Source organism: Stigmatopora argus, chromosome 23, assembly GCF_051989625.1.
Source record: "Stigmatopora argus isolate UIUO_Sarg chromosome 23, RoL_Sarg_1.0, whole genome shotgun sequence".
Taxonomy (NCBI): domain Eukaryota; kingdom Metazoa; phylum Chordata; class Actinopteri; order Syngnathiformes; family Syngnathidae; genus Stigmatopora; species Stigmatopora argus.
The window spans coordinates 8,333,076-8,348,543 of NC_135409.1; the positions used below are offsets into that span (position 1 = coordinate 8,333,076).

The window sequence follows — 15,468 nt, forward strand, 5'->3', positions numbered from 1 at the left end:
TCATGAAAATGAACGGCGCGGATGCATACGTGTAATCGGGCTCGCGTTTGAGGCGGGGTGCCGGACTGCCTGGCCTGGGTGGGCTCTGCCGCTCGCTCGCTCGCTCTCCCCCCGCCTTTTACACAGCACTTGGTTCGGCCCAAGATACGCGCAGCGTTCTTTTCATCTTGGCCATCCTCGGAGCCATGACGGACGGCCGCTCGCCTCTCGGTCCTTCCCATCGGGCTCTTCTGGCTCTCGCGCGCTGAACGCCGTTTCCAGCTCGCCGAGCGCCGCTTCCCGCCTGCCGGACGGCCGGCGGATGGTGGCGCCACCGGAGGTAAGTACGCGGCTTTGGCCCCTTTGCGCGCCGTCCATCGAACGACGGAGGCCATCGATAAATCCGTGTCGAACTGGCGCCAGTCCGGGTGGGCGGGGCTCGGCGCGGGCTCTCGGCCCTTTTGGCGTTTCGCCTCCCGGCCGCCGACGTCGATTCCATGGCTTTGTTTTCCAAAGCCGCCATTAGTTTAGCCGCGCACGACGTTGTTTCCGGGCAGAACGACTTGGGCCGCCACCTATTGTTGATATGTCGAGAAGCGGGAAGGTCAAAACAAGCTAGCGGGGGCTACTTTGCGTAAGCCGCGACCTCCAGAGAAACATGTTTCTGGCGGCCTCGGCCAACTGGTCGCAAGTAGAAAGTGAAAACGCGCTCGTCTACTTTGCCGATTTTCTAACGCAGGGGTCGGGAACCTTTTTGAAAGACAGAGCCATAAACAATTCCCATTTTCAAATGTTATTCCTTGTGAGCCATACTCACAATTTAAAAGTCAAAATACATGAAATGTTGTCGTCATCTTGTCACTTTTAAAGTACAAAAGGTCTCCGAATTCCTTTGACAACGTTGTTACGCTGTTGCTAATCAATGAAATCAATGCCACAGTCCCGACGTGACGTTCCTATTGGTGCGTTCGGGACTCAGCTCTCTCACCACCGGTTTCCATTTTAGCTCCGAGCCATATGCACCCATCTTAAGAGCCACATGTGGCTCCCGAGCCATAGGTTCCCTACCCCTGTTCTAACGGATCGGTGGTCACTCCAAGGGCTTCTTAGGCTGTTTTGGAGCGTGGCGGCGGTGGCCAGCGCTAAAGCGCGGGTGTGTTGCAGATGGTGTACGCCCGGGCCAACACGGTGGCCATGGAGCGCCGGCTCTACGCGCCGGCCTTCCGGCCCCCGGCGCTCTCCTTCAACTACTCGGAAGCGGACAACGGCACGGCGACGGCGGCAGTGGAGGGGCTGACGTCGGGCGAGGCGGTGGCCCTGGCCCTGGCCTTCGGGGTCCTGTGGCTGGTGTCGGTGGCGGGGAACGCGCTGGTTTGCCTGGTGATCCGCCGCAGCCGCCGCACGCAGTCCACCACCAACTACTTTGTGGTGGCCATCGCCTGCGCCGACCTGCTGCTGAGCGTGGGCGGCGCCCCCGCCGTCCTGGCGCAGGTGGCCTGGGGGGGCTGGCCCCTGAGCGCGGCGGCCTGCGCGGCCGCCCGCTACGTGCAGCACCTGTGCCCCGGCGTGCAGGCTTACGTCCTGCTGTCCATCTCGGTGGACCGCTTCTACACCATCGTGCACCCGCTCAGCTTCAAGGTATCTCGGCAGAAGGCCAAGAAGATGATCTTGGCCTCCTGCGCGCTAGACGCCGCCCTGGTGGCGCCTTGCCTCTACTTCTACGGCGCGGCGCCCGCCGACGGCCGCCACTGCCGCTTCTTCCTGCCCGACGGCCGGGGCGGCGTCTCCTACGCCGCCGCGCACCTCCTGCTGGGCTTCGCCCTCCCGGCGGGCCTGGTGGCGTCCTTCTACGGGCGGGTGGTCCGCCACATCTGGAGGATCGGCGCCGACGGGCGCGGCGTGCGCCGCACCGCCAACGCCGTTCCCCGCGCCAAGGTCAAGACGGTGAAAATGTTCCTGGTGCTCAACTGGCTCTTCTTCTCTACGTGGACGCCCTTCTACCTGGCGCAACTGTGGCACCCCCGCGAGGCTCCGTGGGAGGCGGGCGGGCGGCGGCGGGCGCTCCTCTTCTTCGCCGCCGTCAGCTGGATTTCCTTCAGCTCGGCCGCCTCCAAGCCCACCTTGTACTCGGTCTACAACGCCAACTTTCGGCGCGGCATGCGCGAGACCTTCTGCACGTCGTCCATCAAGTGTTACCGGAGCAACGCTTACACCATCACCGCCAGCTCGCGATTGGCCAAGAAGAACTACGTGGGCGTGGCAGAACTTCCCGCCAAGGAGGCGGCCCGCCCGCGCTCGGAACGCGACGGAAAAGTCCGGAGCAAGTTGGCCTGGACCTCCGGCGCCCACAACACCTTTGTATAGTGAGCCGGACCCAGACCCGGGCTTCGGCGTGCCCGGTTTTGAGGCAGCCCGAGTCCACTTGGACCCGGCGTGGAAAGAGGATAAACACTGACTGGCTCAAGAGGCCCGGACGCGTCACCGTACCGCTAGTGATTTAGTCGCAGTCGTCGCAATGCGTTTTTTTTTTTGCAATGGTCACTTTGAATAAAGGGGTGGAACTGAAAACACTTTGGGTTTTTCATGCCATCCTTTCATTTGTTGGAGTCCGATTGGACGACAGCGATCGAAGGACGTCCGAGACACCATTCCATATGTCCGTGCGTTTATTTCTTTCAGGGACAAACTCGAGCCAACAAGTGCAAAAGGAGAGAGAGCGACACGAGCGTTCTCCCAACGGCGACCAATCCACGTGGCTTCTCGCCACGAGGAGCCTTCCGGTAAACTCCACTTACTCGGGAAGTCGACAAAGACGGGATTCCGATCGGCGCTTTGGTTTTGGTCCGTCGCGCGGCCGTCTTCCAGCGGGGCCAGTGGACGTGGGCCGGCGACCGACCGACCGACCCTTCCGGTCCCGTCTAGATAAAACTGGCCTAAGGAAACAAGGGAATGCGCCGCAGAGGGACGGCCGGCCCCCCATCAGGCGCTGCTTTTGGTGCTGCTTTTGGCGCTGCTTTTGGCACCGTTGGCGGATCCTCTGTGCTGGTCGTCGGCCGTCAGCAGGGCTTTGATCTCGGAGGGGATCTTGCCCTGGTCCATGGCCGAGCACCACTGCTTGTACTGCGCCCGGACAGACACGGACACGGACACGAAAGGCAAGTTGAGGTGGAGGTCAATTGGGCGGAGCTACGGCCGAATTTCTCCTCACCATGTCAAGCTCCTCCCTGAGCGCGCAGATGGCCCTCTCTTTGCTGGAGACCAGTTCCTCCAGGTACTGGTAGCGGAGCTTCTTCCTGGCTCGGCACTCCCTGGCGCTCTGCCGGCTACGCTCCAGTTTGGCCTTCAGGTCGATCTTGGCCGGCTTGCGGCCGCGCTTGCCGGGCTTCTTCGCCTTCCCCGTCCCCGTCGAGGCCGGGGACAGCAGCTGATTGGGTACAAGGTAGGATTAGAGGGTTAGCTCGCTGCTAAGGCTAGCGCAGAGGCGACGTTGGAGGGTTAGCTCGCTGCTAAGGCTGCGACGGTGGAGGGTTAGCTCGCTGCTAAGGCTAGCGCAGAAGCAACGGCGGCGGTGGGTTAGCTCGCTGCTAAGGCTAGCGCAGTGGCGACGGCGCAACATGTCGGCCACTGCCGCCCTCACCTTGTTGTTTTCGTCCATGTCCATGGCGAAAGTTCAGCGCCGAGGGCCGGCGCTCGGCTTCCGACGTCCAAAATGTCCCAAAAGACACCGACAGACGGCAATAAAAACGAGGAAGCCTCGAGTAAACACAGCCTGAGCCGAGCCGAGTGGAGTGGTGACGTCAGCGTAAACCACGCCCCTCCGTCTTCAAAACTTTATGGAAACAACAGAGAGGAAGAGCCAACACTATTTCGGATTTCAATGAAAAGTTCTGGATTTTAACTTTCAACTGTAACATATATAATTGGGAGATAAATATTGGATGGGTTAGTGACCCTTAAAATGTCCACCTCACATTTTGGCGCTAAATGGGACAAAATGTTGGCCCTGACCAAAAAACAGCCAGTGTAAAGGTCATCCGTCTGGTGTATGATTAACCGGGAAGCAAACGTCCACGCCTTATCTCGCGCGGTCGGTACGGTCACGGGGACGACAAAATTGTGCGTGTACTTCCTCGCCGTAGGCTCCGCCTTCCGCCAGGTGTAAGGAGCTTAAGCCCGCTGAACGAGGGCTGACCTTCCCCGGGAGGATTTGCGGCGGGCCGCCGGGCATCGCTTTGGCCGCTTTTGCTCGGGCGTTTGGACGCTCGCCGCCGAGGCCCCGCATGACCTTTGAGAGACCCTTCATGGCTGACATCCCGTAGAAGGTGAGCGGTCCTCGTCCCCGTCAGGTGCGCCGGTCGCCTATTGTCGGAATGTTCCCAAGAGATAAAGCTTTAGCGGCCGCCAGGTTGGCGTCAACAAACCTTGTTTCTGGTCAGCTGACCCGCACACACACAAATAGGGGTGTGATATATCGTGATCGCTTTTATCTTAAAAGGTTATCGATTATATATTTACACTCGTGTGTGTGTGTGTGTTTGTTTGTGTGTGTGTCCAAATCTTTTGATCGTCTTACTTTGTTGTCCTGGTGTGCAAGCGTGTGCGACAGCTGATGTGTTGTCTCCGCCTCCGCCGCAATATAAAAGATTATCTGTGTGAAGAAGGGGAGGGGCCACAGGATAGAGCCCGCCCACCCTCTTTAGTTTCCGCACCATGAGCCATCGCAACACGCGCCGTCAAGTGTTTTTTGTCCCGTCCCTTCTGTTACCGTGACAATGTTACCCGGTCCGTGTTTGTCCTCGTCTCCGTGGTAACCGAACACGGGGGGAGGGGCCGCGTGCTGAGTTCAGGGGGCGTGGCTCTCGTCCCTCGTCGGGTGTCGTCCACGCTGAAAATATATTGTTTTTGACCACGGCTTCGCAGGATGGAGCATTTAGAGGAACTCTTGTTTTGTTTTTCTCGTAGTCCCGGATGATGGAGGAGATGAACGGAGGAGACCGGACCCCGGCCTTCGCCTCCGCCGTTTTCGGCGGGCACTACACCAAGTGAGACCCGGAGCTTAGACCGTGACCTGGAGAAGCAATTAGCCGCGACCTAGAAATCTCCATCCAGACCGGATCTTCGGAAAACATGAGACCTGGACTAGACGTGGACTAGACGTGGACTAGAGGTGGACTAGACGTGGACTAGAGGTGGACTAGAGGTGGACTACACGTGGACTAGAGGTGGACTAGACGTGGACTAGATGTGGACTAGACGTGGACTAGACATGGACTAGAGGCGGACTAGAGGTGGACTAGAGGCGGACTAGAGGTGGACTAGAGGCGGACTAGACGCGGACTAGACGCGGACTAGACGCGGACTAGACGCGGACTAGACGCGGACTAGACGCGGACTAGACGCGGACTAGACCTTGGACGACCTGCGGGGCGTAGAGGTCTTCAAAATGGAGACGTGCCCTCCATCTGGACTTGGTTGTCGGCGAGCCGCGTGTTTGAGAATGTCAACAAAGAAAATCCCCATTTTTCCGTTTGCCACAGCGGCCGCGACGCGCCCGGAGCGAACGGCGACCCCCGCGGCCAAGCCCTGACGGGTGAGTCCCTCAACCCTCGTCCGTTTCCCATCGTCGGTGGGCAGAAAAGTTCTGAAAGATGGGCTGTTTTGACTGCCATGCAGGAAGCGAACAAGTCTATTTCCCGCACTCTTCGTCCAAATACAAAAAAAGTGAGTGAGCCCACCTCTGCGGGATGTTGCGTCGCGGCGCGTGGTGACCATTTTTACCCCTGTGCGCGTCAGAGCGGAGGACGGCGTGGACCAGCGACGGCCCGACGGATACGTCGGAGTACCGAGTGGAGGTTTCCGGCCCGGCCGACCGGTGGCGTCCGTCCCGGACCCGGAGGCCGGCTCGCCGCGTGCCTCACCGCCGCTTTTTGCCGTGGCAGCACCTGAGCACGTTGGTGTTGGAGCGCAAAGCCGGTCTGCTGACGGTGGAGGACGGCGTGCGACGTCTGCGGCTGCTCCACGCCAAAGGGAAGATCTGGACGCAGGACATGACGCTGCGGGTGGACTGCCGCGACATCGGCTTGATAGACGGCGACGGCGAGGTGGCTCTTCTTGGCTTTTTGTGTTTCCGTGGCCGTCATGGGGGCCGTCCCTACGTTTGGCGTGCTTTCAGTGCGAGCTGGAGGTCTTCCCGTTGGCGTCGGTGCAGCGCTGCCAGGCCGTGGCCGACGCGTGCAGCTTCGACTCCATCTTGGCGCTGGTCTGCAAGGAGGCGGGTCAAAGCAAGGCCGACCTTCACTTGTTCCAGTGCGACGACGTCAAGGTAGGCCTGGGCGGTTGAGGATCCGCTGGCTGTTTGCGACCACCCAAACGCCGCCGCCCCGCAGGCCCACCTGATCCACGCCGACATCCAGAGCGCTCTGACGGACGCCAAAGGAGGAAAACCCAAGAAACGACCGGACGTCCTCAAGTGAGTCGAGTCGCCCGCCGGGCACCGTCTTGGCGTAAATCCCCGAAGCCGTCGTCGTGACGAGGATGATTGCCGTAGGATGATTCGGAGCGACGTCCGAATCCCGCCTCCCCCCGCCGCGCCCGCCCCCGAACCGCCGCCCGTCTCGGAGGTCGACGAGAGGGTGGCCGGGCGGCTCCGGAACGGTGAGTTGGGCGTCGGGGCGGCCTGCCTGAGGGGGGGGGGATCGACCTCAGCGCCCGGTCTTTGGCACGCAGGCGAAGGAGTGACGGAGGCGGCGGCCGGCGTGGACCGCGACGTGGTGAGAGGAACGCACCGGCCGATGGCTAGCTAGGAGAACGTTGGGTGACGACTTTGTCGCCGTCCGCCGCCCAGCGGATCCTCAATCGCATCCTGGACGACATCGAGGCATTTGTCGGCAAACTGCAGAAAGCGGCCGAGGCCTACGGGCAACTGGCCGAGCGCAAGAACAAGAAGAACAAGAAGAGAAGTCCCGGAGGTGGCGTCAGGCCAACGGCGTCCTCTTGGCGGCGCGGCCACGTTGACCCCCGTTGTTCCCGTCCCGTCCTCCAGAGGGGCTCCTGACGCTGCGCTCCAGGCCTCCCGCCGAGGAGCAGTTTGTCGACTGTTTGCAGAAGTTCAAATTTGCCTTCAACCAGCTGGTGAGGCGGCGGCGGCCATCTTGGCCTCCGCGCCGACCGACCGACCCGGCCTCCGCGGCGGCAAATGACGCCGGCCGCTTCTGTCCCGCAGGGCAAACTGAACGCCCACATCCGGAACCCCAGCGCGCAGGAGCTTCTTCACTTCCTCTTCGCCCCCCTCAGAATGGTACGTCCCGCCGCGGCCGGGGTGGAAAAGGTCAAGCCACGGCGGCGGCCGCCCTGTTTCCCGCAGGTGGTGCGGGCGTCGGGCGGCCCCGACCTGGCCCGCGGCACCGTCGTCCCCCTGCTCACCCAGCAGGCCGTGGAATTCCTGCGCGCCGCCGTCACGCCGGATGAGCGCCGCCTGTGGGCGGCGTTGGGGGACGGCTGGACCAAGTGCAGGTCAAAGCTCTCGCTCCACTTTCCTGCCGTTTGGCGTCCTTCTCAAGCCGCCGCGACACGTGGGCGTTTAGGTCGGAGTGGCCCGAGGACCATGACTTCCCGCCCTGCCCGCTGGCGTTCGCCGACGGTTGGCGACCGCCGCCGACGTCCCCGTCTCCGGCGTCCCCGTCTCCGGAAGATCGGCCGGCCGTGAGTCCGGCAAAGGAGGTGAGCTCCCCGGCGACCGATCGCCCGTGACGCGGCTTCCCGATCCCGTCCTTTCTCGTAGTCGTCCCCGCCGGCGCCCCCCAGGCGGATGCGGGAGCCAGAGGCGGGCGAGCCCCGGCCGTGAGTGGCGCGCCGCCGACCGGGCGACTTTTGGGAGACTGGCACCGACCTCGCCGGCGCCTGTCTTTCAGGACGCGAACCAAACAGTTTGCCAAATCCAAGTATGACTTTGTGGCCAGGAACAACACGGAGCTGTCGGTGCTCAAAGATGAGCTAGTGGAGGCAAGAGCGACCCCTCGCCTTGACCCCGCCCCCGTCTTGGCCTCACTCGCCTTCCGCCCGTCAGGTGGTGGACGACAAGAAGCAGTGGTGGAAAGTGCGAAACGGCGACGGCCTGCTGGGTTACGTGCCAAACAACATCCTGGAAGCGCCGGCGCCGGCGGTGGACATCAGCAGCGCCCGCGGCGACGGCGTTTACAGTCACACCATCCAGGTGAGCACCCGGCGACGGAAAAGCCCAATTTATCAAACCTGACCGTCCGCTTCCTTGTTTTTTTTGTGTGTCCCCGTAAAGCTTATGATGCCGCGGAAGGAGTTTGAGATGTTCAAGGTAGGGGGGCGGGGCTTAGCCGCTTTGCTTCGCGCTCTCGAGCCGGCAGGTCCGAATCTCCCTTCTTTTCCGCGTCTTTTTGTTAGCGTTTGATGCTAACGGGCTGGGCGATTCTTCCCTTTGGTAGCTCTTGCTAGATTTTCTGCCCGTTCTATTTTTCCCGTGCAAACTTCGAATGACTTTTTTTCGCCGGCATCGGTTGAGGGAAAACCCGAATTTGACTGCCGGCGGACGCCGAGAGCCGCCGCTTACCAGAGGCGGGCGTCGCCCAGCCCTAGTTTGCCCTCCCCGTCAGCTAGCGCCAGTTAGCTTGTGCTGTTTTGTTTTCTGTCGCGTCGCTCGCAGCAATTACTAGGAGAGCTCAACGAGGTAACGGCGCCGCCGCCCCCCGCCGCGTCCCTCTTTGACCCGGACGGGCGACGCTCTCTCACCCGTCTATTTCCCCCGGCGCCCGCAGAAGCAGAGCGGCAGCGGAACGGTGCGCCTTCCGGAAAATAGCGCGCCGCCGCCGCCACCCCCCGCGCCGCCACCCGTCGCGCAGACCGCCGAGCCGGCCGTCGCACGTCGCGTCGCCTCGCCGTCCGGAGACGACAACGGTGGCCCGAGCGCCCTCGCGGAGCGTGAGTATATCTCTGCATCTTCGTGACCGGATCATTCGCCTAAAGACGTTTCGCCGACGGACGTTAGACAGACGGACAGGTGGCCGAATGGACGTTCCGCCGAACGTTCATTCGGCAGAATGGATTTGACCGACTTTGAGAGCATTTTGAGCCGTTTGGCGAATGGACGTATATAGACGTTTTTTTGCCCACATTGCGACATTTTACCAAGGAATTCACTTCCCTGGGCTCAATTCTAATGTCCAAAGAGCTCTAGTATTTGTATTTAATCTTTAAACGCTGTTTTCGGCTGGATTTGACCCGATGGCTGTCATTTTACGGCTCGGTTCTGCTACATCTGCCCGCCCAAGGGTGCTTATTCCCGGGCTGCCATTGACGCTAGACTAATAAATTGAGAGTGATGAGCGGCAAAGGGAAATGAATCATTGATTTTTACTATCATTTGGACAACGCCTCCGTTCGGCGAAACCTCCATTCGGCGACCTGTCCGTCTGTCAAACGTCCGTCGGCGAAACGTCTTTAGGCGAATCATCCGAGTACCCTGCATCTTTACTTTTGAGTTTTCATTTCAAGCTTTACTCGATCCAACCGTGCAATATTTGGATGTGAACGTGGTGTTTGTAGGCAGAAAATCCAACATGGAGGAGGTCCAGGACGAACTGCTGCACCGGCTGACGCTGGGTCGCGGCGCTCACAAGAAACTGGCCGGGGCGTCGCGACCCGCCGCCGGACTTCCCGGCGTCAGCATCACCTACGAGTCGTCGCCGGCCGACGTTCGCGGCTGGCTGGAGGCCAAAGGCTTCGCTCCAACGTGAGTACTTCCCCCGTGAACACGGTGGACCCGGCCGGGAACGGGAAGTCGGCGAGGTTATTTTCACGTTGCGCACGCAGAACCATCGGGAGTCTGGGGGTCCTGACGGGGGCGCAGCTCTTCTCGCTCAACAAAGACGAGCTGAAAACCGTCTGCCCCGAGGACGGCGCTCGCGTCTTCAGCCAGGTCACCGTGCAGAAGGCCGCGCTGGAGGTACCGGCGCCGCCTCGGACCCGACCCGTGACTTAAACCAGAACGACCACGGTATTTTCGGACCAAAACGACGTCTTGCCGCCTCGCCGGCGTGGCCCCGTCGAAACGCGGGCGACCGTGGCGCCACTGGACTTTTTCTAGTTGACTTTGCGTGAGAGGACGGCGCTATTTTGGCTCTTGAGGTTCAAGTGTGCCGTGTGATCTCCTCAGGTTTTCTTCTGAGCTTCTTCCTCTCTTCTTCCTGGCGGCTCCCTTAAGGTATCTTGCTAGTTTGTAGCAAATTCCCTTCCCTCCCTTCGACACCACTTCCTGTGCCAAACCCACCCGAGAACAAGACTGGCTCCTGGACCTCCTTAGCGCTGTTATCAGCCAGCCTTTTTGACGTTCAACCTCGTGTTCTTCCCAGTTGCTTTTTTTTTAAGCCAGTCCTCGAACCTTTCCCGTCGCGCTCCTCTTTACGTTCTCGGTCGGATTTCCTCTAACCCCCATTCCGCCTTTGGTTCACCGTCCTCAGAGTCAATCGGGCAACGAGCTGCAGGAGATCATGAGGAGACGTCAGGAGATCCTGGAGGCCGGCGATTCGGGGGTCCGGCCTTTGGACGGAGGAACCGCCCGCTGAAGCTCACGCCACGCCCCCCCTCCCTCGGCCGGGACCTCCAGATTATCCGCGGACGAGCCGTCGATAGCGTTAGCATTAGCGCCCGGGGGAAAAAAAAACCCGGTGGCGTTAGGGTAGTCCAGGGGTGTCAAACTCATTTGGCATCGTGGGCCACATACGGCCTAGGGAGATGTCAAGTGGGCCGGACCATTAAAATTATACCATGCTCTGCTATAAATAACCCAAATATCATGTTTTCCCTTTGTTTTGGTGTAAAGAAGCACAAGAACATTAGGAAAATATTGAAATTGTTTCAGTCTGTCTCAGTGATGCGGCTGTCTTCTACTCTGATGGAAAGAGTGCGCCCCTTAGCGGATAATCCATGAATTGCAGCGAATTAAAAATATTAATTCCATGTCTTTTATGCATTTTTTCCACTTTCAAATTATCCTGCGGGCCTGATCGAACCTCCTTGGGGGCCGGTTCCGGCCCGCGGGCCGTATGTTTGACACCCCTGCTTTAGCCAAATGAATCCCAATTGAAAAAGCATATCCAAGTATGTAACCTTAGAAGTCAAAAACAAACACTGAAGTGCATGTCACCGCAATGTTCATAATGTGCAATATTGTATCTTAAAGTATTAAAGCCCAACCAAAAAGTATTTACAGTACGTTATTATGAAAACAATGTATTTGTTTTGAAGTATTAATGCCCAACCTAAAAGTATTTGCAGCACTCTATGATGAAAACGATCTCTTTTTTTTGTGTCTATGTGTAATAGGCGTGGCCGAGGCGTGGCTGACGTCAGAGTTCAAAAGACCGCCGCCATTTTTCAAAATGGCGGATGAGCCGGAGGCTGGGCGCGTTGGACTGCTGAGCTGCTCAGAATTGACGATTTCCCGAAGAAAGAGCCGACAAACTTCTTCCAGGACAATGCAGCGCGTTCGGTACTTTGTCTTTTGGGGATTTCGTAGCCCCAGTTCTCATTTCAAGAGTGCTTTTTGACGGGAACGTGCTTCATTGGCGTGATGTAGCCCCGACGTGGATGCTAACACAAATGTTTGTTAGCAAGTTGGCTACATCGCGTCACATATTGCTCTTAATGTTTAAAAAGAAACCCTTCCATTTTGTGTTTCAGTCCCTCAACGAGGACAGACTGCTGGGAAACATCAAGAATGTGGCCATAACGGACAAAAAGGAGCAGTTTGTCGTCAAAGTGAGTCTTTTTTTTTAATAGCTTCTAATTCCTCTACCCGTGTAATGTTTAGATATCAGCGACCAGTGTTCACGGCTTTCCTAAATTAGCTTGTTTAGCATCATGATACACTCCAATTTTGAATGAAGACACTTTAACTGGGTTGGCGTTGATTTTTAATAGCAAGATCGTGTGGGTAACTCACACTAGTGCCATCAAGTGGAGGTGTAAGGAATAATCGGTACACTTCTAGAATATATATACTTTTGCCCTTCCCTTTCCTAAAGGAAGACTTCAGGGCTTGGACCTTTTGATTTTTAAATGTGGTTTTGACCAAACCGAAGCGAGACATTCATTCAACCGTAGCGCAGGGGTCATTTTTGACTCGTTTAAACAACCATTTTTCCTCCGTCTAAGAGCTTTGTGAGACATTTTATTTTTTGGATTGAATGGGAGTCATTTGTGCATCAAAATGGTTCAATAAGCAATGACCTAATCATGCTGTGGTGTTTTGCAGAAGTTTAAAGCCACGAAGACGGTGGAAGCTGTCCAAATCTACAAGACCAAAGAAGTCGTGTACGACGTAGGACCTGTGTTTCAGGTTATTATTATTTTAAAACGATGTTTTCTAGCCAGCCAACAATTGAAATGTTTCAATATATAGTACCTTGACATAATCATGCTGTGGTGTTTTGCAGAGGTTTAAAGCCACGGAGATGGTGGAAGCTGTCCAAATCTACAAGACCAAAGAAGTCGTGTATGACGTAAGACCTGTTTTTCAGGTTATTTGATTTATTATTTTCATGTCTACTAAATATACTCTATTTTGCTTCTCTTCAAGGTCCACCCAAGTTTACCAAATCAACGCTAAAGAAAGGTGACTTTGGAGCGTGGCACAGCCTTTGACACCAACATCTTGAGGGCCCCTATCCAGTATGTTTTCCACATCTGAAACGAGAGATGGGTCCTTCTGATGTTGGTAAAACCTAACTTAGTGTTATTGTTTTTTGGTCATCTTTTGACCTAACTGGCGTCCAGTCAAATTTTTTTTTTTTAATGTTGGACTTAGTCTATTTTTTTTGACCCTCTTTTTCTCTCCCCAGAATTCCATCCAGTGCCAAGAAAAGGTTTTTCATCAATGGATGGAAACACCACCTCATCTTTATATGCTGGAAGACTTGTGACCTCCCCAATAACCCCATTTTGTGGAAAAATAAAACCTTTGGAATATACTCATGTATTTTTCTTCATATAACTAGCAAAAGAATGCAAGCAACATGACACTTTATAGTTTTTATTCAAAGAAATACATTTGCACACTTAGAATCACATTGATTGTTGTAGCTGGTGTTCACCTGTAGACAAAATTAAAACACTTAGGCAAAAAAAAAAACGTTTTTTAAATTATACAAAAGTTAGTATATAAACACCAAAAATTAAAAGGAAAAAAAAGACCATTGAGGGTCTGGGGTCTTTTTTCTCCAAGTGTTTTAACAAAGACAAATGACACTCAAATCTCTTTTATTAAAATTTCTGATTGAAAAAAAAAAAGAAATCCTCCTCACCTTAGGGATCGGGACATCACCTATAAAATAAGAGGGGGGTTAGTAAATTGCAACTTTAGTCAATAAAATAATGTGAGATTGGAATGTTTTGACTTGGATACATTACAATATAACCAGGAAATAAGCTGCTTCCGGTAGCCAGCGCCATCGCATTTCGATCTTAATCCATGTGCGTGCTTTGTGTGTCTAAAATACAGAAATAGCACTCGTTACTGACACTGCGGCGTAAGAAACGATGCGCCAAATAGGCGTGAAAATACGGTATTAACCTCAGAGCAGAGTTCAGAGACGATGCATCATCTTCAAGTGGGCAACCTGGGAAGATCACCTGGTCCTCCAGGGTCTGGACATCACCATGGACCTGGTGCATGCAAAAAAATAAAGCAAAAGTTATCATATACAGAGACTGGAGATTCAACAGATGTGTTTAGGTGTTTTTTTTGGTCATTAGTATTACCTTGATACCTTGGCCCAGTCTCCTCTCCCCTCAAGGGTGTGCATGGTTCTGGACACACGGGAACAGATTCATCTTGATTGAACCAAGCTATTTGGGAAGTGCAAACAATTATTACAGGAAAGAGAAATCTTAAAGTAAATGATCAAGATAAATAATGAAAATAAGTTAGTTAGTGCTCGGTGCTAATTTCCCCTGGAAGTTATGTGATATGTGTCACGTTTCATTTATTGTTTTATTTTTTATTATTATTATTATTTTATTTATTTATGTATTTATTTATTTTATTTATGTTTTATTTGTTTTAGTGCATATTATACACCCATGTTTGACATATTTTATTACTTTGCCCTTATTTTGAATTTACCCATTCTCAAGATCAACAGATCTCAATAAAGTGTTGGTCTACGAAAAAAAGAAGAAAAAAAAATTCCCCTTTCCAGACAAAGCGATTCAATATACAGACTGATGTTAAAAATTAGCAGAAAGTCGGCTTAACCATTTTGGTATCAATGATTTTTGTTTAAAACAGAATTACAAATTGGAAAAGGGCGTTTAGCAATCGCAGTGAAAACTATCATGACATACAACACACCTTCACCTGGCAAACTGTCCGTTGATATCTCGGCTTTGTTTGATCAAATGAAAAGTCTTCCCCCATGACTCAATAATGGAGAGAATACGGACAAAATACTTTTGAAGTCAAATGTCGTGAGGCTAATGCTAAGCTAGCTAGTGACATGCCAAGGAGGCCATACTTCAAATGTCGACGGTGTGTTCGACCTGGCAATAAACTAACAGATTTGTTGGCGTGTTGGCTCAATTGATTCCTAAAAAAAATCTCCCGGTAGGGTGTTAAAAATGCACATAGGCCAGTAAATTGCTCTAGTCTAGGGCTTACCTCGTTTGGGTTCTAGTCGTTCGACCGACGGCATGAAAATGGCTGAGCCAAGGGGCGCGATGCTGCGCATGTGCATAATTTACGCACCTGCGTCACCAATGGGCGTAACCACGCCCATAGGAGGTGATTTGTCCTCCCGACTCAATGACCATGTTTGGAAGATGACGTACTATAGTCGCCATTTTTGTAGTCTTGATGCTGTAAAAGAGTGTGTTCGTTTTTTTTTTTTAATATAAAAAGCCTTACTTTGCATGGTCATTTTAAAAAAATAAAAAGTCTTACTATACATGGTCATTTTTTAAAGAAAAAAGCCTTACTATACATGGTCATTTTTTACGAATTAAAAAGCCTTACTATATACTATGTCGTATTTTAAGAAAAAAAGCGTTACTATACTATGTCGTTTTTTTTTAAAGAAAAAAAGCCTTACTATATACACTAAGTCGTTTTTTAGGAAAAAACCCTTACTATACTATGTCGTTTTTTAGGAAAAAAGCCTTACTATACTATGTCGTTTTTTAGGAAAAAAAGCCTTACTATACCATGTCGTTTTTTTAAGAAAAAAAGCCTTACTATGTCTCTTCAATGAAGACTGTTGTTGTAAGGAAGCTTTTATAGTAGATATAATACTGTGAAGTCAATGAATGTGCGTATTCAGGTACTTGAATTCTTATGAATTATTTAAAAAGCTATTTCGCTGAACTTTAACTGTTTACTACGGTAAATAACCATCCTATTTAAATGACTGAACAACCACCGTGAGTAGTTCAGGAAGCCGCACCAAAGTTTGTGTTTACATTCTT

The 15,468-nt window shown here is 53.8% G+C and overlaps 2 protein-coding genes and 1 long non-coding RNA gene across 24 annotated transcripts in view; 2 read left to right on the top strand and 1 right to left on the bottom strand.

Moving 5' to 3' along the window:
• The first annotated feature begins 22 nt into the window (after positions 1 to 22).
• gpr19 (G protein-coupled receptor 19) lies at positions 23 to 2,549 on the top strand. Its single transcript, XM_077593392.1, has 2 exons — positions 23 to 319; positions 1,144 to 2,549. Exons 1-2 carry the CDS (start codon positions 302 to 304, stop codon positions 2,341 to 2,343), a joined length of 1,218 nt encoding a protein of 405 aa, XP_077449518.1. The 5' UTR covers positions 23 to 301; the 3' UTR covers positions 2,344 to 2,549.
• A 364-nt stretch (positions 2,550 to 2,913) lies between these two features.
• Positions 2,914 to 11,479, top strand: eps8a (EGFR pathway substrate 8a, signaling adaptor). 10 transcript variants are annotated; one of them, XM_077593364.1, is made up of 24 exons: positions 3,062 to 3,418; positions 4,942 to 5,021; positions 5,517 to 5,569; positions 5,653 to 5,700; positions 5,773 to 5,831; positions 5,919 to 6,080; positions 6,152 to 6,301; positions 6,366 to 6,448; positions 6,527 to 6,749; positions 6,824 to 6,947; positions 7,022 to 7,110; positions 7,202 to 7,276; positions 7,343 to 7,491; positions 7,563 to 7,698; positions 7,760 to 7,818; positions 7,890 to 7,980; positions 8,045 to 8,191; positions 8,273 to 8,308; positions 8,654 to 8,677; positions 8,766 to 8,928; positions 9,553 to 9,739; positions 9,820 to 9,952; positions 10,163 to 10,210; positions 10,467 to 11,211. In XM_077593364.1, exons 1-23 carry the CDS (start codon positions 3,077 to 3,079, stop codon positions 10,172 to 10,174), a joined length of 2,625 nt encoding a protein of 874 aa, XP_077449490.1. In that variant the 5' UTR covers positions 3,062 to 3,076; the 3' UTR covers positions 10,175 to 10,210; positions 10,467 to 11,211. The 10 variants fall into 10 exon arrangements, 9 of the variants coding, with proteins under 9 accessions (XP_077449493.1, XP_077449490.1, XP_077449487.1 ...); XM_077593361.1 differs by lacking the exon at positions 10,163 to 10,210 and having other exon boundaries at positions 6,527 to 6,633; positions 6,706 to 6,749; XM_077593366.1 differs by lacking the exon at positions 10,163 to 10,210 and adding an exon at positions 4,119 to 4,301 and having other exon boundaries at positions 3,271 to 3,418.
• Positions 11,480 to 13,028: 1,549 nt separating this feature from the next.
• Positions 13,029 to 15,468, bottom strand: part of LOC144068705 (uncharacterized) — a 146,653-nt gene continuing 144,213 nt past the window's right edge. For 7 of the 13 annotated variants that reach the window (XR_013298269.1, XR_013298250.1, XR_013298254.1 and 4 more), the window contains 2 exons: positions 13,580 to 13,671; positions 13,250 to 13,496 (listed from right to left, as the gene is read on the bottom strand). This is a non-coding gene — a long non-coding RNA (uncharacterized LOC144068705). Of the gene's footprint in view, positions 13,672 to 13,767; positions 13,855 to 14,665; positions 14,858 to 15,468 lie in introns of those variants that run through there. The other 6 variants (XR_013298270.1, XR_013298267.1, XR_013298255.1 and 3 more) reach the window with 6 other exon arrangements.

Coding starts and splice junctions, on each gene's coding strand:
- eps8a (XM_077593367.1), top strand. CDS start 3,077: ATGGCCGAGCACCACTGCTTGTACTGCGCCCGGACAGACACGGACACG. Junction 7,277..7,342: donor TCTTCGCCCCCCTCAGAATG/GTACGTCCCGCC, acceptor TGTTTCCCGCAG/GTGGTGCGGGCGTCGGGCGG. Junction 7,819..7,889: donor GAGGCGGGCGAGCCCCGGCC/GTGAGTGGCGCG, acceptor CCTGTCTTTCAG/GACGCGAACCAAACAGTTTG.